General features: G+C 37.4%; 1 protein-coding gene across 1 annotated transcript; it reads right to left on the reverse strand.

Annotated features, from left to right (window-relative positions):
• Positions 1-1,056: 1,056 nt before the first annotated feature.
• On the reverse strand, positions 1,057-26,157 carry capn12 (calpain 12). Its single transcript, XM_084123792.1, has 21 exons — positions 25,726-26,157; positions 24,014-24,083; positions 21,469-21,587; positions 18,240-18,373; positions 17,810-17,981; positions 17,387-17,470; positions 16,498-16,583; positions 16,325-16,402; positions 15,817-15,992; positions 14,287-14,549; positions 13,532-13,543; positions 13,209-13,417; positions 13,061-13,097; positions 12,876-12,950; positions 12,716-12,761; positions 12,153-12,214; positions 9,212-9,280; positions 8,836-8,914; positions 7,982-8,098; positions 3,996-4,048; positions 1,057-1,871 (listed from the first exon to the last, which is right to left on the reverse strand). Exons 1-21 carry the CDS (start codon positions 25,909-25,911, stop codon positions 1,845-1,847), a joined length of 2,154 nt encoding a protein of 717 aa, XP_083979918.1. The 5' UTR covers positions 25,912-26,157; the 3' UTR covers positions 1,057-1,844.
• Positions 26,158-27,742: the final 1,585 nt, after the last annotated feature.

The raw sequence follows: 27,742 nt of genomic DNA on the forward strand, positions 1-27,742 counted from the left end.
ATTAACTTATGTGCAAAAGTGGAACATCACAAAAAACATTGGCGAATAGAGCACCATTTCCATACAGTTTTTTATGCACATTTTTGGAATTTATGTGCATCTTGGGGTTTCCATCCAGTTTAATTTGATGTGATATCCCAAAAATGCAAATAAAAATAGGTGGATGGAATGTTTTACCAGTGCCCAATGCTGATTTTCACATCCCAGTTCAAGATTTGGGATTGTTAGTGTTCTTGTGTCGCCATCCGCCAATCAATTCTAGCCACATGTCATTTGCAGCTCAAGTGATTGGTCCAAAAAACCAAGTAGCCGAAATGAGCGTCCATGAGCAAAGATGGCCGATTTCAAAATGCATTAGGTCAACTATAACGGATGACTTTCTCCAGATATTATTAAAAAGTTATTACTCACAGACAGACAGAGAGCAGGACGGGCAGACAGGGATAACCAAGTCAAGAGTAGCTTTTTTAGAAAAGCCAATGCACGAAGGGATTATGCCCTAAAAAGTACAAGATGTAACTGGCAAAGTATGGAAGAGGAAGTGATCAAGAGAGCAATGACAGACATGTGTGGACTGTTGCTGGGGGCAACCTCTGTTCGGTCACCTTACAGGGAGGAAGCATTGTGTGAGGTTTCTATTAATAGGAGCAGCGGGAGAGAGGACAAGAGCGTACGAGTGTGTGTGTGTGTGTGTGTGTGTGTGAGCATACGCGCATGTGTGAGCAAGCGAGCGAGCGCAAGTTATGCGAGGAGGAGGAAGCAGATTGTGAGAATGAGACAGTTACTAGAGAGAGAGCTGGAGGGAGGGATGCAGGGAAAGCGTAGCGGAGGAGGGAGCGATGGCGTGATGACGCTGTGCGTGGCGTCAGAGCGATAAGAATAGAGCCGGTGCGTGCAGGGCTGCTGAGACATCGCTTTTAATACCCACAGCTACTATCTCGCTCTCTGAACAATGTGTGTGTGAGAGAGAGTGTGTGTGTGTGTGGAGGTGTAGGTATACGCACAGAAACATTTTAATATAGAAATGCCCTGTGATGAAAGATTATGACTTGGTGCTTTTATATTTGGAAGCAAAAAAACAGTCTTGACTTTTAATGACATTAAGCAGAGATACATAATGTTCATAAGAGGGGAAAAGTACAAGAGGAAGTACGAGTCATGCTGTACGAATGAAAAAAAAAATGCACTTAGGCTGCTTGTTAGATATATCAACATTTGCTGCCACTAAATCACAGGTTAAATTAACAGGTTAAACTGGCAGCTCTATTAATAAAATGTATAAATGTGTTACAATGCTTTTTAGATATAGATTGATTTTTTTTATTTTTATTTTTTATTTTACATTTTGTAATCATTTACCTTCATTACAAACCCATATGTATTTCTTTCATCTGTGGAAGACAAAAGTAGATATTTAGCAGAATGTCCAAGCTGCTCTTTTCCTTGCAATGAAAGTGACTGGTGATCACAACTGTAGCAAAAATAGCAACTTGGACATTCTGCTTAAATTACGTCTTTTGGTCCACAGAAGAAAAAGTGTCATATGGGTTTGGAACGACATGAGGGTGAGTAAATGATGATAAAATGTTATATTACAAGTAAAAATCTCTTTAAAATATCTTAAATGTGAATGTATATGCAAGGGGGATGAAATGTTGTGTATCCAGGCAGTGTTGACCAACTGATGGAGCAGTGAGTGGGTTGATGCAACTGCAGGGCAAAGGTCCACAGATCACAAATGAGATAGAAGGGGGAGATGTAGGAGAAGTAGACCCAGGTGGATGACGTCAGAGTTGTCTTGGCCTAGCAGAACTGTCCCGCTGAGGTGTCGGGTCTGGACAGGCTCACACAGCCAACAGCCTGAGCAGCCACTGCACAGAGATCAGAGAAACAATTCAGTAAATGTGCTGTGCACACTAATAAATATATGCTTATATTGTACATACATGCTATAGATACATATAACCTTAGGGATAGTTCACCTAAAATTGTCATTTCTGTTATGAAAACTCTCTGGGTGTTTGGCATGGTAATGGATATGACAATGTTGATATGTTTGGTCTTGGCGAAATAGATCAAGTACAGGACTTGCTACTGCTGTACAATATAGTGTACATAAATTACCAGTAGCAGATTTATACAGGTGGAGCTGGGGAAGGTGGAGGGTTTCAGAAAGTGCGCTGCAACTGCTATATTTCTGTTATTTCTATGCAAATGCTGACCAAGTGTTTTAAGGTTGAGCAGCGAGTTCATTGGCTACTGATACAGCAGGAACCAATCAGCTGTGCCTATGTAACTGCAAGAAGATTGAGTTAAGGACCTATTAGCCTGCGACATCTAGAGTTACATGACAGAACTTTGAATTTATCCCTCTGGTGCTCTGGTTTTTTAGAATTTTTTACTTCATCAGATTGGTATGAAACTTAGTAAAGGTTTTGGCACTTGCTATGTGAACACACACACACACACACACACACACACACACACACACACACATACACACACACACACACACACACACACACACTGGAAAAAAAGAAGTCACACTTGTACTTCTCGTGGTCAAAAATGATGGCATTGGAAACGATTGGGAAATAATTTCATCTAGTTTAAACGTTTGGTACTCCACCCAAACAAAATCTTACTGAAAGCTACTTTTTTTTGGAGAAATTAACCCAAAATTCACAACAAAAAAAAATGATTCTTTGATGTTGTTCACTTTGTTTAAACCATTGATTTTGATTTAACACCATTGTATCAGGTTTCATGTTCAAACACTATTGCATCATGTTACTCTTTGGCTTAACTTGATGTTTTGATTTTGAAAGAAGATTTTTTCAATCAAGTAACTCAGAAATGAATTTAATCTAGGATCTTACGTCTATGCCTGACCACAAAATATTTAAAAGTAATTTGAACTTACTCCATGGTTTCTAATTTCTTTTAAATAATTTTCTCTGATAAATTACGTTTGTATGGCTATAGGGCTCGTTTTGTTATGCCGCTTTCTTTCATAACTAAACTAAAAGCTAATCAAATAAAAACATAAACAATATTTAATACATAAATCTATATCAAGCGTACATTAAGCCTTAAATACTTTTACTCATGGCAAATAACTTGATTCAATCATGTCCAAATAACTTAATTCAATCACGTGGAACCACTGTCTATGACTGAATCATGTTCAACCAAAGATTTAGAGTAAAACATGTTTTGAAAAATACATATTTCATATAAAAATTTAAAATAGTATTTTTGTGTGTCTTCTTTAAAGTGTCGTCTTTAAAAAGAGACCAAACTTAAGTCTGTGCTCCAAAGCATTCAAGATTTATGACGATTTAAATTGGAAATTTAATTTTCAGGTCTATGCTTAAAATGTGAATAAATGGATAACTACTGCGTAAATATAATTTAGTACCATGAAATCCCCACAAAACATACAAAATATTAAATAAAAAACATTATCGAATTAAAATATAGCTCATTTATTTAATTTTAAAAAAATCTGTAATTTTTGAGCCACGTGAAAAGTAGTTTTTTTAATCACATATTGATCTAAACCCATATTACTTTCTTTCTTCTGTGGAACATAAAAATATTTTGAAAAATGTTAGTAACCAAAAAAAAAATCAAACCTAAGAGATATTTCTCAAAATTGTCTTTTATGTCCCACATAAGAAAGAAAAACAGAATGACATGAGGGAAAATTATGACAGAATTTTGGGTGAACTATCCTTTTAAACCATCTCTAGGATTGAAGAAATCAAAACAGGATTTATTTATTTTAGTATTAATATTAATATTAATAATATGCATTTTAAAAAAATCACACAGCTTGCCTTGTTTACTATACTTTTATTGACTATAAATATCTGTAAGACATTTATATCAAATTGATCTTGACTATATGCTGTGTGTGATTGATATTATTATTTAGTGTTAATCATTGTAACATCAGTCAGATGGTTTTGACAAACAAGGCAAGATCTTACAGCGTTGATGCCCTTGTCCTTCACCTCTGGGTTGGTCTCGGACTCGTAAAGATCTGAGAAGAAACAATCAGCAAGCTGAATCCTTCCAATTAACATGTTTACAGACAATGCGCACACACTCGCATCACCGATAATGACGTCACGGGCATCATCTCGACAGCTTTGAAGCCTGCCAATAAACATCATGATGAGATGCAGTGCTACATGATTATATATTTACCTTCACACTGGATGCAGATAGCGATAACCATATGGAAATGTTCATACCGTAAATTCAATCTAAACAAAATGACTACATATAATCAGCGCCTACTTTAAAAGGTACACATTTCTAATAAGTAGCTTAGGAAAAAGTGCCATTTATGCATAAAAAGCGGGTTTTGTATTCAACCCTTTATGAAAGTGACGTATCTGATTGAATTTTCATTTTGTTTGTGTATGTGTGTGTTTGAATGAGCAGCATTCCTGTGCTTAAAGAGCAGCGAAGCATACATAAGCAGATCCATCAGATGAAGGTATCTCAGGCCCTGTTTACACCTGGTATTAAGATGCGTTTTGGTTGATCGGATCACAAGTGGACGATGATAAATACAGGAGTAAAACAATACTTCTTCTAGTGTTGATTGATGGTCAGCTGGTCTGGTTATCCTAAATTAGATTTATTTGCTTTAAAGGGGTGATGAACTGAGAAATAAAAATTTCCTTGAGCTTTTGACATATAAGAGGTCATCATACTATAAGAATAGTAATCCCTATCCTGTAAGTTTCAGAACTGAAAACTTCCTTGTTAGTCCAATAAGAGCTTTTATTGACACCAGGCACAGCGAACGACAGGTTTTTCAAAGTGGGGATCTATGACGTCAAAGGGTATCAAACCCCGCCTCCGATCAACGCCTACTTCATCACTGCCTGTTTAGCCCCGCCCACCGATTCGCGTATTAAATGAAACCCATTGTAATATGCAAAACTGTTATCCAATCATAGTAGGGGGCGTTTACTTCCAAGTCTTCAATTCGGCACGCCCATAAAAACTGAGCGTTTCAGGAGCTAGGCTCAAAACCAGGGTAGAAAATAGCCTATTACTTATTCATTTGGATGTTTTTTTTATGTAAAAACCAAGCGAACGTCATAAGTTATATAACAATATAACATTTTTTAAAAAGCCAGTTCATGACCCCTTTAAATTATTGTTTGTATATGCCAACTGTCTGTGTGAGCTTGCTGCAAACTACTTTCCCTATGGGGATAAATAAACACTACTACTACTAGGTAGTCCAAAACGCATTCTACCGGATTGCTTTCGCAGTGTAAATGCTCATGTGGTCGAACAGCCGCAAAAGACGCCTACTCTCCGCCTACTGACCTAATGCGTAATGCGCTCTAGCCAGACGGGATGTAAACTTTGTCGGCTGGAGACTCAAGTTTGGTTTGAAGATGAAAAACGTACCCAGCACAATGTTCTCTCAGCATTCCTGATTTCTAACACACACTCACAGCGTTCGGCTGGTCTTGGAAACTAAAGCTGATGCTCTCTGTGTGTTTTTGTTGTCTCTGCTCGTGTTCATATGTTAATTGCTTGAGCTTATTTTTGTCCATTAGATTGAAAGATCTGAAAAAGCCCATACATTTACACACCCATAGACCCTCCCCTCGAAGAAATCAGGACAGTGGTTAAAAGTGGACAAAAGAGATTGAAACAACGGGAATGTGGCTCCCTCGTCTACTTGTGATCCAATCTACCAAAACTAGGTGTAAACAGGGCCTCAGTAAACAGGTTGTGACACGATCATTGGATTCGGATATGTGCCTTGTTGCCTCCCTACCTCTGTACACTGCCATAGATTCACACTGTCCGCAAGAAACTTTGACCCCTTCATCTGAAAGGACTCTTTAGACCAGGAAATGTTTTTCCAGTCTTCTACTGACAAGTTTTGGTGAGTTTGTGTCCCCTGTAGCCTCAGTGTCCTATTCTTAGCTGACAGGAGCAGAACATGGTCTTCTCCTGCTGAACGTCCACTGCCACATTTGACATGCGGTGTGTGTTCAGAAAGGCTCTGCTGTAACGTCTGGTTATTTCAGTTACTGTAACCTTCCTGTCCGCTTGATCCAGTCTGGTCATTCCCCTCTGACCTCTCTGAATAAATAGGCATTTTTGTCCACAGCACTGGATGTTTTTGTGTGTTTTTACACCATTCTCTGCTGATTATAGAGACCGCCGTGAACAAAAGATCAGCAGGATTTGAAAAACTAAAACCATTGCGTCTCGCACGAGCAATTATTTTTACAGTCAAAGTCACTTAGATTATATTCCTTTTAATATTCTGTTTTTTTGTTTGAACAACAACTGATTGTCATTCAAATGTGTGAATGCCTTCATGCACTGATACGCTGCTGCATGATTGGCTGTTTGGAATATTTGCATTAACAAGCAGGTGTATCTCATAAAGTGTGTTCACATGTACTGTATTATAAATAGACACACCCTACTGTTCAAAAGTTTGAGGCTAGTACAATTTTTTTTAAATTGTTTTTGAGGTCTCTTATGCTCACCAAGGATGCAATTATTTGATCAAATGAGTGCAGTAAAAACAGTAATATTGTGAAATATTATTACAATATTATTACTGTGATGTGAAGCTTAATTTTCAGCATCATTCAGAAATCATTCTAATATTCTGATTTGAAACATTTCTTATTATCGATGTTGAAAACAATCGTGCTGCTTAAAGGTGCAGTGTGTAAGAATGACAACTAGTGGATGAAATAGGTACTGCAGTCGAATTCAAAATATCAGATATCGTCCTTTCTCCGGCCACCTGGACGGCGCTCACCCGGGTTGCCAGTTTGAGCACACGCATCAGGAACGAGCGCAATGGACAATGAAAACTGGCAAATTGGCAACGTGCAATATCACAGACCAAAACAATAAAACACATTCCAGCCTGGAAACGCACATTTCATGGTAAAAAAGTGTTTTTCAGAGAAACGAGTATGTGAAGTATGTGATTGATTTCCTCAATATATGCAAACATATTATGGTATTTTTATGCTTTAGTATAGTGAAATAGTTACATAGAGCACCTTTCATATTTTAATATTATCTTAATACTTTGATGAACAGAAAGTTCAAAAGAACAGCATTTATCTGAAATAGAAATCTTTTGAAACATTATATGTTTATATGTTATAACATTATATATATGTTTTTACTGTCACATTTGATCAGTTTATTGCATCCTTGCTGAGTAAAAGCATTAATTTCTTTCAAAAAATCAAACTTATCCAAAACATTTGAACAGTATTGTATGCTACCTTCAAATTACATCGAGTCACTTTCTGAATTTTAGGCATTTTAATTTAAAAATCATACCATGTTCTGATCCTAAATAATTTAAAAGGCTATAAAATTTAGTCAGAATGCGTTTTGTTGACTGTTGATAAAGAATGGAAATAAAGGTTGCCAGAAAACACTACTTGCATGACGAAAATACACTGTAAGAAAAAAATCTATAGAAAAATGGCAAACAGACATTTCCTTTAACCCTAAAAAAAAAAAAAGTAATGCGTAATGCAAAATACGAGTAAAAAACCAGTGAAAAATTTATATTAACACATATATACACTTCCCATAATTCTCTGTGAAAGCAAAAGAATGATATAAAACATATCATCAATGAAACACCTAATGTACATCCTTTACTTTTCATTATGATGTATTAGAAATCCTCTCATCTCTGTCAGGAAGTGTAAAAATTTAATTAATTGCTCAAAAAAATAAATGTTTTATCCATTTTTTATCCTAACCAAAATTGTTTTGGCGGGACTTGATTTTGTCCATTTCATAAAAAAATAAGAATTGTCAATTTTGATTTCATGGTGACTTTAAGTAGTAGACACTTTCCAGGAGCACAGTAAATATGGGCGGTTATTTATTTATTTTTGACTATAGATGACAGTATGGTCTCTCTGGTCATGGAAGGACTTACCGAAGAGCACCTGCAGTCTGGCAACACAAGACACAAAGCTCCAGAAGGGCAGGTACTGTTCACCAGCGCCAAACCTCTCCCACAACATCTGCTCCACAACACTGTCACACTCCACACCTGAGGGTAAGAACGAGAGAGGGGGAGGGAACGTGAGAGTGTAGAGAAAGTACATTTCTCTTTGTATATAAACACAGGGTGTGGTCTTTGCGTTTGGCAACGTTCACACTGTCAGTTTTTGGGATTGACAACCACATTTACTCACAGGTGTGTCTCGAAATGTCCCGTTCACACTGCAACTTACAGTAGCGTCTCGAATGCTGTCTGTATGAACGTGCAACGGGAGTCAAGCCTGTATTCTCTAACCAGTAACCACCGAGACAAGTAATATCAAAGATGGCGACGTCCATAAAACTGAAAAGTCTTATCACTTTTGATACGAACTCGAGCCACGAGTTCACCCGCCAATCTTCCAGTGTTTATATCTGGTGGAGATCGGAGCATTTGAGTCATGAGTAGAACAGAAATCTGAGAGAAGCAGCTGCGGTTGATCTAAAAGCCTTGTATCTTCTCCATCACACTCAGCAAAACCACACATGAAAACCCACAACACTCATTAGACACGTGTTTGTGCAGCACAGAGCGGCTCTCTCGCACTGTAGGACGTCACCGAAATCTAGTCGTCCAGTCCGGTTCTGTTCACAAAGCGCAGGTTTTCTGAGAATGCCTGAAAATGTACGGGTGTGAGTTTGGTTAATGCGGTTGTCACTCCCATAAATAACTGAACTGTGTGTGAACGTAACCGTATTAAGGACTCAGGACTGACGACTGTATTCTGCTGTTGTGTATGTGCTCACCTGCAGCATTCAGAGCCAAACTGAGCTCAAACGGACTCATAGTTCCTGATGAATCCTCATCAAACTGAAAAAAGATAGACTGTGGAAGAAGAAAAAAAATGTCAGCAAGTATCCCCATGTTTTCTTGGCACTTGAAAGGAAGTCAGTGATCGGGATTTAGCTTCAATATGACACTGGCGCAGAGCTCTAAAGCAATTGAGTTCGTCAACAGGACAAACAACAACAACAACAACATTTCAAGGTCTTTTTGTCTGTGCAAGACGAGCTCCATGTAACCAAACACAACCTGATAATTGTCACAGCTCAGTGTCCTCAGTGTTCTCTAACACTGTGCCAAAGCTGAGAGTGACCTTTTCACGCATGAGAACTGAGATACCTGCAGATTGCGTAGGGAGGTGAGCAGCTTCTCTGCTTGAGCTCTGTTCAGACGGCCTCTGCCTCCGGTCTACACACCGCCGTTAAGAATATACACAAATAATGGGAGAAAAACTAAAAAGTTCATAATATATACATTTATATATAAAGAATTCAGATGCAAATACCTCTAAGTGCCATCTGGAAATTTCTTCTAGAATGATCAATTTTATGAAGCTCGTATATTTAAGTTCAGTAATTTCACTTAAATGGCAATGAAAAGTACCTATTAATTGCCATTTAAGTGAAATTACCGAACTTAAATAAACGAGCTTGATAAAAATGATCATTCTAGAGGAAAATTTCAGATGGCACTTAGAGGTATTTGCATCTGAATTCTTCATATATATGTATGTATATATATATATATATATATATATATATATATATATATATATATATGTGAGCACAGGTGAGACCTGAACAGCACATGTTACTATCTGTGTTTAACATGTTACTAAACTCATTTAAGCCTTGCCAATTTAAACATTCAAGCGCAAGAAGACAAGAAAGTGCACAATTATTGCTTTAACTTCACACAAAGTGTGAATGATTCATCTTTATTTAATTTACACAGTGAAGATTATATGCAATGTTGTTTTACATTTGATTACTTTATTCAATTTCTGTACCTGAAAAGCACTATTTATTTTATTTGTATCTAATTTGTGCTGTTGCTTGTAGTTTGATTATTTATTATTTTCTTTATTTTAATTTTACAGTAGTCCCCTGAACATAGCCGAACTGTACCAAAACTGTGACCCTAAAACCATGATAAAAACCAAACCGTGAGTAATTTAAACCGTTACACCCCTATATATATATATACATACAGTGAGGAAAATAAGTATTTGAACACCCTGCTATTTTGCAAGTTCTCCCACTTAGAAATCATGGAGGGGTCTGAAATTGTCATCGTAGGTGCATGTCCACTGTGAGAGACATAATCTAAAAAAAAAAATCCAGAAATCACAATGTATGATTTTTTAACTATTTATTTGTATGATACAGCTGCAAATAAGTTTTTGAACACCTGAGAAAATCAATGTTAATATTTGGTACAGTAGCCTTTGTTTGCAATTACAGAGGTCAAACGTTTCCTGTAGTTTTTCACCAGGTTTGCACACACTGCAGGAGGGATTTTGGCCCACTCCTCCACACAGATCTTCTCTAGATCAGTCAGGTTTCTGGGCTGTCGCTGAGAAACACGGAGTTTGAGCTCCCTCCAAAGATTCTCTATTGGGTTTAGGTCTGGAGACTGGCTAGGCCACGCCAGAACCTTGATATGCTTCTTACAGAGCCACTCCTTGGTTATCCTGGCTGTGTGCTTCGGGTCATTGTCATGTTGGAAGACCCAGCCTCGACCCATCTTCAATGCTCTAACTGAGGGAAGGAGGTTGTTCCCCAAAATCTCGCAATACATGGCCCCGGTCATCCTCTCCTTAATACAGTGCAGTCGCCCTGTCCCATGTGCAGAAAAACACTCCCAAAGCATGATGCTACCACCCCCATGCTTCACAGTAGGGATGGTGTTCTTGGGATGGTACTCATCATTCTTCTTCCTCCAAACACGTTTAGTGGAATTATGACCAAAAAGTTCTATTTTGGTCTCATCTGACCACATGACTTTCTCCCATGACTCCTCTGGATCATCCAAATGGTCATTGGCAAACTTAAGACGGGCCTTGACATGTGCTGGTTTAAGCAGGGGAACCTTCCGTGCCATGCATGATTTCAAACCATGACGTCTTAGTGTATTACCAACAGTAACCTTGGAAACGGTGGTCCCAGCTCTTTTCAGGTCATTGACCAGCTCCTCCCGTGTAGTTCTGGGCTGATTTCTCACCTTTCTTAGGATCATTGAGACCCCACGAGGTGAGATCTTGCATGGAGCCCCAGTCCGAGGGAGATTGACAGTCATGTTTAGCTTCTTCCATTTTCTAATGATTGCTCCAACAGTGGACCTTTTTTCACCAAGCTGCTTGGCAATTTCCCCGTAGCCCTTTCCAGCCTTGTGGAGGTGTACAATTTTGTCTCTAGTGTCTTTGGACAGCTCTTTGGTCTTGGCCATGTTAGTAGTTGGATTCTTACTGATTGTATGGGGTGGACAGGTGTCTTTATGCAGCTAACGACCTCAAACAGGTGCATCTAATTTAGGATAATAAATGGAGTGGAGGTGGACATTTTAAAGGCAGACTAACAGGTCTTTGAGGGTCAGAATTCTAGCTGATAGACAGGTGTTCAAATACTTATTTGCAGCTGTATCATACAAATAAATAGTTAAAAAATCATATATTGTGATTTCTGGATTTTTTTTTTAGATTATGTCTCTCACAGTGGACATGCACCTACGATGACAATTTCAGACCCCTCCATGAAGTGGGAGAAGTGGGAGAACTTGCAAAATAGCAGGGTGTTCAAATACTTATTTTCCTCACTGTATATACACACACACTCACACACACACACATATACAGAACAGTTCAAAATTTCAGGTTCAGGGTCATTTAATAAAAATGTAAGATAACTTTTTTCTGTTTTAATATATTTTAAATGTAACTTATTCCTGTCTTCGGTGTCACATGATCCTTCAGAAATCATTCTAATATGCTGTTTTGCTGCTCTAGAAATATTTCTTATTAACATTGTTGAAAAAGATTTTTGTGGAAACAATGATAAAACAATTTTAAACAAAAAATTCAGAAAAAACAGTATTTATTTGAAATAGAAATCTTTTGTAACATTATAAATGTCTTTCATGTCACTTTTGATTAGTTTAATGCATCCTTGCTGAATAAAAGCATTAATTTTTTTAATTAAAAAAATCTTATTGACCATAACCTTTTAAACAGTAATGTATATTAAACATAAAAAAACATTGAATCAAGATGAAAGAAGGATACGTCTTCTCCAAAGATGAGCTGTCTGCAGGTCTCCAGAGGAAGTTCATAGTCTTTTTCCAGCACTAAAACATAATTAAAACAGGAATATGATTTTATAAAGCACTTTTTTTAAGAGGTCTTGGAGAGACTATTCTGACACTTCTTGTGAACCAGAAGCAAACATATGTGTTTACTAATATCATCACAGGAATACTGTTTTTGCAGATGTATTTTTGTCACAACTGATTTATTCTGAAACTGAATGTGTCTGATAATAAGGGGTTTATCACATGTCAACCTTTCCCATGTCAAATAAAAGAGCTAGTAACTGATATGGATGTTAGTGTCATTTGAGTGTACAACATATTTTTATACAGTAACAGTACTAATCATTTATTTAAGGATAAAACATTTTTACAGTCTAAAAAGTTGCTGTTGTACTTTTTTCTTACAGTGGGTGAATATATAGTGCAGCTTGAGTTTATTAGGTGGCACTAAAAGACACTTCCATCTTGTGGCCATTAATGGTACAGCAACCATGTTTGCTTGACTGACAGCTTGTGCTAAAATGTGTAAATCCTGACCTGAATTCATCAGATTCATAAATTGCACAGCATTCACTCTGTCATCCTGGAAAGTGAAAAACAATGACATATTTGAAGACAACAGTTGTATTTACTAATAAACACTGAATCCCACAAATATTCACACTAGACTGTGACTGGATGGGATTGAGATGCTTACAGATCCAGCCTTTTCGTCAAACCACTTCTGCACCCGATACTGGTCCTCAGGTAAAGCTGGCTTTGACATGACCATCTATGGACAGACAAATACACACAAAATGCAGACAGTCACACACAATATAATATCATATTTACCCTCAGATGGTTGATTTTCTTTCTCAATTCAGTCAGTACATGTCTTACCACAGAGTAGTTGTTGGTGCAGGGGAAATCCTGGAATCTGTTAAGCAGATTTGAAACTTTCATACAGTTAACCACTGGACAGACATAAACACATAACCACAACAGAGAGCTGACAGAAACATAAGCTGTTTGTTGTTGTTGTTCGTACCCCTGTATGTTGCCGGTTTTGGTGTAAATGCGGAGGAAGAACTCCCCCTGCTGGTTGGGCCTGAAAGTGGAGGGTAGGATGGCGTAACTTCCAGGCTCCAGGTGAACCTTCCTCCACACACTCCTGATGCTCCGGTACTTTCCAGAGCGAGCAACCGCACGGTTGTTGGAGAAGAACTGCTGGTCCAGAGATCCTGGTTTTTCCTGCAGCTAAATGTAGAAAAGATGTGAAAGAGCGTGCATGTGCTTATATCTCAATAGCGTCATGTATTAAGAAATGTTTTAGATGAGTGTTTTGTATTCATTATTCATTCAGCCACTCACCTCAGAAGGGACCTGAAAGAGAGAATGAAGAGGTAAGACGAGGGGGAAATATAAAATGGCATAAAATTTGCAACTAGAGCAGAGGCCTTTAACTATTTCCCCGCCAGCGCTCAAAAACAAAAGTTGTGCATTTTTTATCATTTTGGCCCCCAGAATATTTAGCTGTATGAATATGTGAACAAACAATATATCTAAAGAAAGAACAGAGCCTCTGCTTTAAAAATTTTTTTTATCAACACATAAACAAACATTGTTTTTTATCAACAAAATGCTGAGAAAATCTATGGATTCAGCACGATGATCAAAAGATAGTTTGAGTAGATTGAGTTCATCAACACACACAAAGCTTCACAGACCTATAACTCGTACTGGGTCGACATTTCATTCAGTAACATTAGGCGGTTTTAATTTATATGCTGTTTAATGTTTGATGATTTCATTATTTTACATGTGCGTTAGCAATGCTTATATTGCTTGTTTCTGCTTCTTCTATCCCTGTGTTTTTATCCAGAAAATGTATTTTCTTTAGTAGATGTGTAACAGCGCCCTCTAGCGTATAACAGTGAAAACATGGATTGCTGGAAATTTCTGTCAATGGCGGGGAAAGAGTTAAAAGGGGGTGCTCTCAAACTAATTAAAAAAACATGAACCAAAAACAAATATTTTGTTAACTTCAACCAAAGCTAACTCTTTTGTAACAGGCTCCCTACTCCATCTCTAACGTTTAAAGACCCTCAACGTTATAATGATCTCACCTTGTAGATGTGAAATGCGATGTAGAGGAAGTTGATTTTATCTTTCTGTCTGCGGTATTTCTGGAGAAGCTCCACCAGAACCGTGCACTTCTTCTTCTTCTTCTCTCCCTGTTTCCCAGGCTTGCTCACAGGAGCCACTAATCTGACGTCTTCATCCTCTTCTCCATCCCCTTCCTCCCCTTCCTCATCCTCTCCATAGTCATTGTCATCCACATCTTTCTCAGACAGAATCATCTGGAACTGAGGGTTTTTCCAGAAAGATCCTGCAGGGATGAAAGGTAAAGGAGGAATACAGGGAGAAGCAGGTTAAGGGAAGCAGAGGAAGAAATTACAGTAACAAATATTCTTAGAGCAAATAATTAATGCTGAAAAATAACCAAACATTTACTTTATTATTGTCTGAGTGTATATTATATTATATTATATTTAGGGCTGTCAAACGATTAATCGTAATCCAAAATAAAAGTTTGTTTTTACATAATATATGTGTGTGTACGGTATATAATTATTTTCTATATATAAATACACACACATGCATGTATATATTTAAGAAATATTTGCATGTATATACTGTGTATATATATTTATATTATATATAATTTATATTATATATAAATATTTTATATATAAATAACACATTTTTCTTAAATATATATATGAATGTGTGTGTATTTATATATAGAAAATAATTATATACCGTACACACACATATATTATGTAAACACAAACTTTTATTTTGGATGCGATTAATCGCGATTAATCGTTTGACAGCCCTAATTATATTATATTATATTATATTATATTATATTATATTATATTATATTATATTATATTATATTATATTATATTATATTATATTATTTTTGACTTCAAGGACCCTCAATAAAATATTGTAGAGCTTGGCATAACTAGAAAAACTTGAATGTATGCTCATTATAAAAATGCCCATGGATTTTAGCAAGATTTTATTAATTTACATTACTTTTCCAGGTCTAGAAATAACACCTTTAAAATTAGACTGTGCACTCTTAAAACAAGCTTCAATGGGCTTCTATATAGAACCCTAGTGTTCTAGACTCAATTTTAAAGAACCCTTAATGCCAAAAAGGTTCTATATAATGACAAATCTCTTAAATGATTGCATTATACTTTTATGTTTAATAAGTTATTTCAATTATTTTCTAGTAATAAAGTATGAAATACTTTATACTTTAATTCATTTTTTTATCCATTTTTTAGAATTAAATCCATAAAATGAATCCATGCTGGGAAGGTTCTATATATGAAGCTCCTGACTGAACCCTTTTACGTTCTATATAGAACCTTTTCCTTTAAGAGTGTGGGAAGACTGTGGAAACCCTCGTTCCCAAAAAATAAGAAATATCTTAATTTAAATTAGTTTATTGTTTTGTTTAATGTTTTGTCTAAATCATTTTAAGTCATCTTGAGACCCCCTTGGAAGTTCGCTGAGGCCCCCTAGTGGGATGAGAGCCGCTGATATGGACTTATTCATACTAAACATGCACTTACTGGGGTATTTTCGGCAGCCCCCTGCAGAGCACATTGGGACCCAGGTGCCTTGATGTGAGCTCAGTGTCCAGGACGGGGTGGCCGTGTTGTCACTCGCCTCCCCCGACATGGAGTCCGGATTCACACTGCACATTTCCACTGTATTAAACAGACGGCAAAAGTCCTCTACTCCAATCCTGAAAAACACAAGTGCTTATGAAGTCCAGACACAGGCAGATTTTACCTAGATGGCCTGTTAAGGGATGCGTTGACTAGTGGCAATTATTATTATAAGTAGTCTTATAAGTAGTTAGTAGTGTTATATACTGTATATTCTTGGTATTAAATTGATTTAGGTTTGGCAATGCTCCACAATAATAAGAGATAGAGAGAGAGATGAAGAGAGATTTGTCTGAAATACAATGTTTTTATTTTACAAATATATGTTTGTGTGCATGTCCAAAGATGATATTCTACAGGAGCCCCTGTTTGACTATTTGAACAGTGGGAAAGTGTCTTGTACACCTACCAGAATTCTCCATCTTCAGCTTTGGCCAACTCAAGTTTGGCCTTCTGAGCATTGTCTATAAAGTCCCAGTCTTTACACCTGCACACACACACACACACACACAAGCACCCAGTCTTTAGCAGCTCTGAGATGCAGTGCTGGTAACAAACATGATCTGCTTTAGTCTTTCTCACTTGTCACTCCAGGGTCCACAGTACTCAACAAACCCCCAGGGGTTACGCAGCCTCAGCAGGAAGACCTCTTCAGACGCCTTCTGGACCTACACACACACACACATTGGGTTTCCATGTTATATGGGGACTTTCCATAGTCATGATGATTTTTTATACTGTACATACCGAATATTCTATCCCTTAACCCTAACCATACCCCTAAACACAACCCTCACAGAAAACATTCTGCATTTTTACATTTTCAAAAAACATTATTCTGTATGATTTATAAACTTTTTCTCATTGGGGACCAAAGAATGTCCCCACAAGGTCAAAGATTTCTGGTATTACTATCTTTCTGGGAACATTTTGTCCCCACAACATAGGGTTTACCAGGCCAGACACACACACACACACACACACACACACATTGCGTTTTCATGTTTTATGGTGACTTTTTACATTTTCAAAAAACATCACTCCACAATTTATAAGCTATTTTCCTCATGGGGACCAAAAAATGTCCCCACAAGGTCAAGGACTTTGGAAATTGCCATCTCTGCACTCACACACACACACACACACACACACACACACACACACACACACACACACACACGTACGCATGCAGGCATGCACACACACACAAAACAGAGCATGTGAAAACCTATTTGGTATTTATTAGGCTCTTAATCTACTAACAAACAGAGATGTTATACCAAAAGCTATAAAAAAACACTAATTTGGATAAATCATTCAAAAACTGTGATGAAATATCCAGATCATATTTCACCCCAAATTCAAAAGAAAATAGTCACAATTAAAAGAAAAATTCTTAAATATTTTTCTTTGTGAAATTCCTACAATGTTCATGTTCGTGAAATCGTGTGTATGTGCCTTATTCTCATACCTTATCTGTATTAGTGATGGCATAAGCATGACCTTTAATGAGACCCTCTGATGTCACAATGCCAATGTCCTTCACACTGGTCGCCTGCACACAAAACACAGTATGTGTGTACAGTATTCTACACACCCTGCTGAAAAATCCATCATAAAATTGCATGTTGGTCCAGGCTGGTTAGATCTGCATAAATCCTATAGTGTAGTACAGTGAATAGTGTAGTAACCGTATACTGTAGTGCTGGTGGTCCAGCACAGTCATACTGTTCTCAAGCAAAACTGATAGCTCCTGCTTCACATGCTGGGTCCTATAGCATGCAAAACATACCTTATGCTAGTGACCAGCAATGCTGGATTTTTCAGCAGGGAAATCATGGATAGGATTAGGATTATGGTCATATACTGTGCCGATGTGAATATGTGTCTGTACTTGTATGAAGCAGCTGATCAGACTGTCCCTGGCCAGGGCAGCAGTGATGGCTCTCCAGAGCATGCGTGGGGGTCGAGAAGACACCGGGAGGGAGTAGGCAATACCCCCCGTGAAATCCTCCATTCCCTCCGAGATAATCCCCCCTTTCAGACTGCCATAAGAACCAATCAGCCTTTAAGAACAGACAGACGAAGAGAGAGACACACACACACACACACACATTAATAATTGGCTTCTATTGGTTGGATTGATTCCACATTAATTACTCTACATCCATTGATTGTATTTGATGATTTTTCAGAACTGGATGTTTTTGTCTAAAAATATCAGTCCTTAAATAACGCAAAGGAACAATGGCCTTCACGTGAGCAGTGTCACTAATGAATAGTCACGGGCCCACACAGTCGAGGACACATATGCTGGAACTGACTTGGCATAAGCTTTCTCCACCAGGGCGCTCCAGAACTCGTTGGTGGTGCGAGAGTAGCTGAAAAGCAGACGGCCCTCTCTCACAGGCAGCCTGTCATCCACTACCACCTCCACCCACTCACCATACTGCCAGAACTACACCACACACAGAGACACACAGAGAGAGAGAGAGAGAACAGGGTGACATTTGCTCTGAACAAACACATTCAGGTGCTGATGCACCTGAGAAAGTGGGATGCTTTTCTGCTTTATGGGTCTCCAAAGTATCTTTTCAGTTTGAGCCAGAATTTTCCTTCTGTTTTAAATGAGTCATATTAGGAGAATTGAACATTTATTTATTTTTTTGCACTACCGTTCAAAAATGGGAGGTTGGCAAGATTTGTGTGTTTTCATATAAAAATGATTGGCTATGATTGGCTGCATTTATTTAAAAAAAAAAATTAAATTAAAACTGTAAAATTGTGAAACATTATTACAATTTAAAGGTACACTATCTAGCAGTTAAACTGCATGCATTTTGTGGAAGAACATTGTTTTGGTTGTGCTTCAGCTCAAAAGTTGTGCTGGTTAATATTTTTGTGGAAACCATGATATATCTATTATTTTTTTTCCAGGATTCTTTGATGAATAGAAAGTTTAAAAGAACAGCATTTATTTGAAAGAGAAATCTTGTGTCATTTATTTAATGTCACTTTTGGTTGATTTAATGCATCTATGCCGAAAAAAGCCTTAATTTCATTCTTTCTTTAAAAAAAATAAAAAATACTGACCCAAACGTTTGAACGATAGTGTACTTTAATTTACATAAAAGACATAAAGGCACAGCAACAAAAACAGACTATTTAGGATGGAAAATATTCATGAAAAACTAAATTATGGTGTAAAACACTTTATTCATATTAACTGTATGAATGACCACTTAAACGTGAAAATGAAAGACTTTATGTGATGTTGGAACATGTCAGCCTGCAGGTAGCACTGCACTGTGTGTGTGTGTGTGTGTGTGTGTGTCCACATGTGTGTGTCCATGTCCTTGGGCTATACAGTAACAAGCCTAGACATTTCAGGAATCGTCCACCAATCAACAGTCCTCTAACTCCTTGTTTTCCCATTTCTCTCCTGTCACTCTCTTTCTTTCCTCACCTCTCTAACTCTCCTGGATCAGGTCAAGTCATGTTGCACATACCTGTTTAGCCTCCGAATGTAATACTACGGCAGGTGGAATGTAAGTATATAATGAGAATGGCATAACAATTACATAACGCTGAGCAACCTTCCATAAGAGCTCTTCAGTGCTAATATGTTTTGATTGTTTAATTAACTATGATGTTATCTCACAAGTTTAACCTCAGCTCATAACCACACACACGACAGCACACAAGCCACGAGAGCTGTAGTGGCTTGTTTTACTGCGAGGCTTCAAGGTGAACTCTCTGAAACAAATAACATTGCAGTAATAATTACAGACAGCTCGCAGTAGTTTATCCATCACTTTGTGCTTCAGAACAAAAAACCCTGAGGAGTAGGTGAGAAAAATGTTCTTAATCACATATACCGTGTCTCATTGTATAACATAAACCTGTTATTGAAAGATGCACATGAAAAAGTGATTGTTTTGTATGGGTTTTGTTATATTTTTGAAAATGTTCACATGGTGTTTGAAGTGAAATTTGTCGGTGAACTTATCAAAGTCTAAAAATATATATGAAGAGTTCATATGCAAAAGCCTCTAAGTGCCATCTGAAATTTTCTTCTAGAATGATCATTTTTATCAAGCTCGTATATTTAAGTTCAGTAATTTCACTTAAATGACAATTAATAGGTAATCTTCAGTGCCATTTAAGTGAAATTATTGAATTTAAATATACGAGCTTGATAAAAATGATAATTCTAGAAGAAAATTTCAGATGGCATTTAGAGGCTTTTGCATATGAACTCTTCATATCATATCAATTGTGATACAATTATGCATTAGTAAATGTTTTTGTTTTTCTAATTTACTATATAATTATGCGCCTATTATTTTCCTTCATCTCATTTATCTTTTTCTAGAGAACAGCTTAAAGGAGCTATATATGAACATGTGTGAACAGCTTGTAACGAAACTTTAAAAACGAGGCCTTCCCAGCTTGTCTATGAAAGCCTGAAGACTGATTTTTATGTGAAGGATTCGGAATTTCGGATTGTTTTTGCCGGGAAAATCAAAAGCATGTGTTGTTTATGCGCTCCCGAGAGCCTCTCTTCCATTCAGTGACATGAAATGAATTCTTAATGTTCAGGATAATGCTGAAAGAGCCATTCTGTGCTGTAATGCACTGTAAAGAGATTCATTCACTATAGTCTCACATAGCCAGATCTATATAGTCTATAATCAAACTGTGATAACTGTGTAATTTTAATGAGCTCATCTGTCGGCATGATGATGGTGAATTGCAGAGCTACTATCGTGTTGTCTTGAGCCTCACAGTGGGCCTCTTTTTTCAGGCTACCAATATAAGTGCAGCTTTTTTTTATTAAGTTTATCTCTCTCAGTTGGTTCCTGCCCAGTAACAAGATGGACACATTAAGGACTATTCTGGCTGTTTGTTCTCAATAACGGTGAGTTTTAACATTAATACATGAAAAGTTGGCAACTTTATCCTCATTGTAATCATTCCAAACTTTGGATTTTATTGACCAATCAGATCATTAGTAGACTAAGTAAATAGGTTTAAGGCTGATTTTAAAGGGGCCTGCGACAAATATACAAACAGAAACACAATGTTCTTTCCCTGTGAATGAAAAACAGACAACTGAATTATGATAATTTGTGCCAATGCGGTGCATGTTTAAAGGGGGAGGGACATGCAGATGTACATGTCATCGGGACAAAGGGAAGATGACAGGAGCTGTTTCTGGAATGAACCTCAGCTGTTAGTGATGGTAAGGTCAAAGAAGATTTTAATTACCATTCCCGAGGATGACATTCAAACGAGGATATAAATTCTAGCCTGATTCGACCCTCTCTCAAAATGGACATTATAAAATATGGACCGCTTTATGTAAAATTCATGGGTTCTTTCATGCTATCAATCACTCATTACAGTCACTGATCTAGTTTTATATAAGATTAAATAGTAACTGTGGAATAAAAACATGACGTATTTAACCATTTCAAAAGAATAATCTCATAAATTTGTGAGCATCTCATTACTGTCATTTTTTTATTGTCGGTTTCTTGCTCTCCTTACCCTGAAACGGAAGATGCCAGCGTAGGATTCACTCAGGCTTTGTCCACCGGGAACCACTTTGACAAACAGAGTTGGGTGCATGGTGAGACAGGACAGGGCCGCCAGCAGCCAGCAGTTACCTGAAGCAGGACACCAAGACAGCACGGTTACACAATCCTCTCAACATTTATGACCATAGCCTCAAACACAAAGTGGAAGGTCAAGCTTTGAAGAAGCAGGAGACATGCTGTGTGTCACACGCACTGAGACATTCTTCTGTAACAGGTAACAGATGTTCGTTTGCTCCGTGTGGGGGAAACAACTCTTCTCAAAAAACAATACTTAACACACCAACTCCCATAGGAACAACCCCAAACAGAGCTCTACAACTGAGTACGTCCAATTAATCTTCCGACCGCAAGAAAACGGCCTGGATGCGTTGATGTGGAAAGTCACTTGAAAACAAATAATTAAAATTTCTGCTTGAAGTGCCAAGAATAAGGCATTATTTGGGTAGATTTCCATTCAAATGAGATTATTTACATGCGTTTGTTATTCTAGTTATGCGTTGCGATGTTCATATATTATTTAGAGAGGCCATCCAAATCCTGAGTGGCAAACGCACACTTCATGATTTAAGCTCAGATCCGACTGCTTTGATACAACATGCCCACAGCTGGGCACAAGAACACTCAGAAATGTTGAGTTTCGTAATAAATGGTAGCCAGATGTTGCTGAGACACTGATAATTATTGATAAGTATCTCTTAAATGGTACTGTATCCTGGGGAATACCAAAAGAGAAGCAGATCTTTACTGGTATATTATGTGTGAACAGGACCTTTGTGAAAATATGAAATGCTACATCTAAAAATCTGAAACCGACTACGTCCCTACTATATAGCATGTGAAAAAACATACACCAAAACAGTACTATGTCCGAATACATAGTATTCGAAAAATAGTAGGTGAAGACTCCCCGGATGACCTACTACTTCTGCCGAGCATTCGATGGACACTTTACTATCCCATGAGGCCACAGGAGGGGATTAATGAATGGAAGTGAAGTGACGCAACTGATGCTGGTAGGTCACATGACGGTAACAACATGGTGGATGTAGTACGTCTGAATTTCATTCGTTCTACCCATATTCATACTCTATATAACACACTTTTTTAATGGTCGCAAAGTAAACTCAAATGTAGTACCTACTGCGCGATTTCGGACGCAGCAAATATCTAAAGAGGACGTTGAACTTATAACTTGAGCGTCACATTTGTAGAATGGCGTGTCATGCGTGAGACAATGCAAAGGACACGAGCACAACTCATTTCTGAGAAAAATGCTGAAAAATTCAACATTAAATGATGCATAATTACATGCAACTAACCCTAAACCAAACCCTCATCCTAACCCTAACCCTATAATAAGTACATGTAGTTAATTATGCTATTATTACTCAGTACTTAAGTGTATAATTATGGACACCTTAAAATAAAGGGTAACACTTTATTGTACAGTGTCCTTGTTACACATGTTACATGTACTTACTATAGTAATAACAGTAAATTATGCATAATTACATGCAACTAACCCTAAAACCAAACCCTAACCCTATAGTAAATACATGTAGTTAGTTAATATTACTCAGTACTTCAATGTATAATTACACTGTAACAAGTACACATTCAAATAAAGTGTAATCAAATAAAGTGTAACTGAAAAAATCTATGATTTTGTTATTACAGTCATCAAAATGCATGTTAAATGAAACACTGAATTCATTCAGCAAAAACTATTACACATATTATTAATAATAAGAAATTTTATTTACTTATTCATGTAAATTATGATTTCACTGTATACTTTGTTGAGTTTAAAAGGCACACATTTTCGGTTTGGTGTTGATAAAGAGGTACTTGACCCTTTCTGGTGGATCTTTGGGGGTACATAAGACAAAAAAAAGGTTGGGAAACACTGAATAAAGCTCAGTATGTAAATGTTGAACATTGTACGTCAACAAAAACACTTTCCATCAGCACCAAATCGACGCCATATGTGCAGAGGAAGAGAGAGGCAAAACAATAAAACAATCCCCGCTGTGCACAATAATTGTTATTCTTAAGGTGGGTGGAAACGGGGGACGGGTGAGGGAGGGGGGGTACAGATGATGCCAACCCAACCTCTCGCTCCCTCTGCTTTCATCCCTCCCTGTCTCTAGTACATTTGCGGTGTTTTTGATGTGCGTTGCCTGCGGCGGCTCGTGTTGCGTCTCTCAGCGGGGACTCGGAGATCCGCGCAGTGTCTCGCGGCTACAAGGGCTAGAATAGGGACAGTACATTAAGCATGATGAGGAAGATCTGGGTGGAAGGAGATGGGGGAGGGCATCTGCATGATAAGGAGAGGAAGAGTGGGAGCGTTGCCAAAGACGGATATTTCTCTGATAGCCCTCAAGCCTTGAGGGTGCTTTCGGGTGATTTGGTTTCTGAGAGGTGCAGTAAGGCGTTATCCCATTATCCTGGCATGAAGTATGAACAAGCGTGCGCTAACACGAGCATGCACTCACCCAGCTGGCCCTGGCAGATATCGGTGGTGCCCATGGTGCCCTCAACAAAGACAGCATTACTGGTGATTTCCTGAAGAGGGGGAGAGGAGATGGGTGTGAGCCAAAAACAATTTGCAAGTACATGCGATGGGTTGATCAGAACATCTGAGAGCATATGCATGCGTAGGAGAACTTTTCAGGTTCAGGGTCTGGCTGACTGTCTTAAAGGGATAGTTCACACCAAAATGAAAATTCTGTCATCATTTAATCACCCTCATGTCATTCCAGACCTGTATGACTTTCTTTCTTCTGCTGAACAAAAAAAAAAGATATTCTGAAGAATGTTTGTAACTAAACTGTTTTGTTTCCCATTGACTTCCATTGTATGGGGACTGAAATGCTTTGGTTATCAACATTCTTCTAAATATCTTCTTTTGTGTTCCACACAGGTTTGGAATGACATGAGGGTGATTAAATGGTCCCCCCAAATCTTCTCAATGCGCTCTTGAGTATTTTGAAAGGAATTTTTCAATAAATTATTCACCTTGATAAATGCCCCATTTTTTGTCCTTTTTGCTTTAATATATATATACAAGGAATCTGACAACAGCCAGGATGAGCTGACAAATTAACAAACTAAATCCAGAAGAACTGCGGGAACGTCTCCGAGATGCTTGAAGAAACCTTCCTGCAAAGCTACAGTACTGTGAAACGTACTAGCACTTGTGTTAAAATGCTGTAAAGTGAGAGTGCTTTCAAAAATAAAATCACAAATTGAATTTGTTTATGATTTAACTTCTATTAACTAATTCAAATCAATATATGGTGTAACGACCCTTTGCGTTTAAAACGGCTTTTGTCCAGGTACACTTGCGCATAGTTTTTCAGGAAGGTTTCTTCAAGCATCTCGGAGACGTTCCCGCAGTTCTTCTGGATTTAGTTTGTCTCAGTTTCTTCTGTTTCTTCATGTAATCACAGACGGACTCGATGATGGTGAGATCAGATCATACCGGCTGTTGTCAGATTCCTTGTGCATACACAAATCTCACTGGATTATTACAATTAATGGCAAAAAGAATGCTTGGAAATGTAAACTGATATTTCCTACTGACACACTACAGCAAAAGATATAAATAACTGATATATATATAAGCTTTTTTTTCCATCCATTTCACTTGTCTGTTGATTCTACTGAATGTGTTATCATATATTCTTTAACCATGAATGCGTTCAAAAAGTGGTTGAAAATAATGCAGGTTGTATTTGTGATTTTACCTTAAACATTTAAGGCAGAGTAACAGAGGAACTGAATTTTCCTCTGAGGTGCAACATCACCTTTAAAGACCCCATAAAGTTCTGTGGGCTTTACTAGCTTGTTATCAATGACAATTCCTCATGTTTTCTGCATCGCTCTCTTATGTGTCTTTTAATTAAATAGTAATTTATTGTCAAATATGGTCAATATTACTCTTATACACTGTATAAAAAAAAAACAAGTTATGACAAAATATGTTTTTACATTGCTTAATGTAATTTAATTTGAAATGACTTAAACATCCAAGTTGATTGCACTCCATTTAAGGCAGCAACTTTTTCTTTCAGTGGATGCTGTTACCAATTAAATCAATCTGCTCTAAATTAAAGGCATAGAAACATTCTGAACCTATAACATTCTTTCTGATAAATCAAGCATATCTGATGATTTTTAAAAAAGACCATTCATGATAAGTTACCTTTGGGCGCAGCCACTTTACTGCTTTTTTAGGATCAGGATCCGCAGGAATCCCGAGGGAGCTTTGGTTCGCTGCAAACACCGTGTCTGAGAAGAGAAGGGCAGATTTGAGACACTTCTGCAGCAGGGAGTCATAGTCTTGATCCTTGAACTTCACCGGATTATCAATGGAGCCTAACTCAGACATCTCTTCAGAATCAGATCGCGTCAGTCCTGTCACTCACAGCCTGTGCTCAACTTTCTGAATCTGGGCTTTAGCTCAGAAAAGTTTGGAGCTGCACATCCCACCCAATCCCAATCCCCATCCCAATCCCCACCCTCCCGAGTTTACTGGCCTGGGAGGCGTAGAAACTTGAGACGTAAATAGCCTACTATGATAATGTCAGACTCTCTTGTCTTCCTGGGCTGCTAATCGATCGAAATTAGTCGTGCTAATGTTTACATAATTCAATTGTCTGTTGTTAGCAAATTAAATACGTTTCGATATCAACATTGCAAACCATTGAGGGATATTTTTTGGACAAAAATAAATAAAAGACGAATATATATTCTTTCATTTATACAACGGGGAGTTTTATTCAAACAAATTAACATCTGTTATGTGTGAAATAACACATTCACCACTAGATGGCACTGCGATGTCACTACCTCAATTATTCCTACAGTATCTAGAATAAACACGTTAAACCCAAATTATTCCCAGCTATGTTTTAATAGCCTAATAAAGATACCTCCGTACCTTTTCTGTTTAAAAAATCACAACTGCAGAGTCATTATTGCATAAGACCCAATTAGAAAGGAAGTGTTAAAGGAAGTGTTTATTTTTAAAGGAAGTGATCTAATAATAAATGTGTATTCATTTATTTTTACCCTTTTGTTTCATTTGATGTTTAAATAGTTTTACAATCTACAATTTTTGTGTCTATCATGACGTTTTATGATAGGCCTACTTCCCTATAACGAGTTTTGACCAGACAGTGGCATGTCTGAAACCGAAGGCAAATGCCTGTCACTCAAGCGAGCCTTAGAGATAACTAAGAAAATACTGGATGATTACAATGCTTATTTCTAGATATAAATGAAGTCATACATTTAATAAAATGAAAGCCTATTCATTTTATGTAGCTGCTCGGTCTGATGCCATTTTTATTCATTCCACCAACAGTCAAACCACACAGGATTGTGGGACATCATATTTTAGAAACTGACCTCAGTCACACAACAACACAAGTACTTTCGGCCAAAAACAAAACAAAAATTCATCTCACAATTCTGACTTTTCCCCCCTTACAATTATGAGTTTATAGGCTATATCTTGCAATTGTGACTTTTGCAAGTTTATATCCCACAATTCTGACTTTTTGACGAGTTTAAATCTCACAATTCTAACTTTTTTCTCACAATTACAAGTTTATATCTCACAATCGTGACTTCTTTCTCGCAAGTACAAGTTTATATCTTGCAATTATTACTTTTTTCTCGCAATTACTAATTTGTATCTCGCAATTTGTAAATTTTTCTCGCAAATACGAATTTTTATCTCACAATTCTGACTTTTTTTCTAACAATTACAAGTTTATATCTTGCAATTCTGACTTTTTCCTGCAACTACAAGTTTATATCTCGCAATTATTACTTCTTTCATCGCAATTAAGAGTTTATATCCCGCAATTTTTACTTTTTTTTCTAACAATTACGAGTTTATGTCTCACAATTCTGACTTTTTTCATGCAATTACAAGTTTATATTCCACAATTCTGAGAAAAAAACACTTTTGCGGCTATTGAGGTGGGATGCGGTTAGCACAGGTTTGGTGGTATGGGTAGATGGGGGGGGGGGGGGGGTTAAGGAGGAGTTAAGGGGTATGGGAAGGATCAACAGTGTAATTACATGCAGTTTAAAAAAAATATATATATGTACAATCTAAAAACATGCATGTACAAAATAAGTGCATTATCAAATGATGTCAATTCTAGCACATCAAGACACTTCATATGAAGTGGAACCTCAAACTAAGG

Source organism: Abramis brama (assembly GCF_963993115.1).
Source record: "Abramis brama genome assembly, chromosome: 9".
Classification (NCBI taxonomy): Eukaryota; Metazoa; Chordata; class Actinopteri; order Cypriniformes; family Leuciscidae; genus Abramis; species Abramis brama.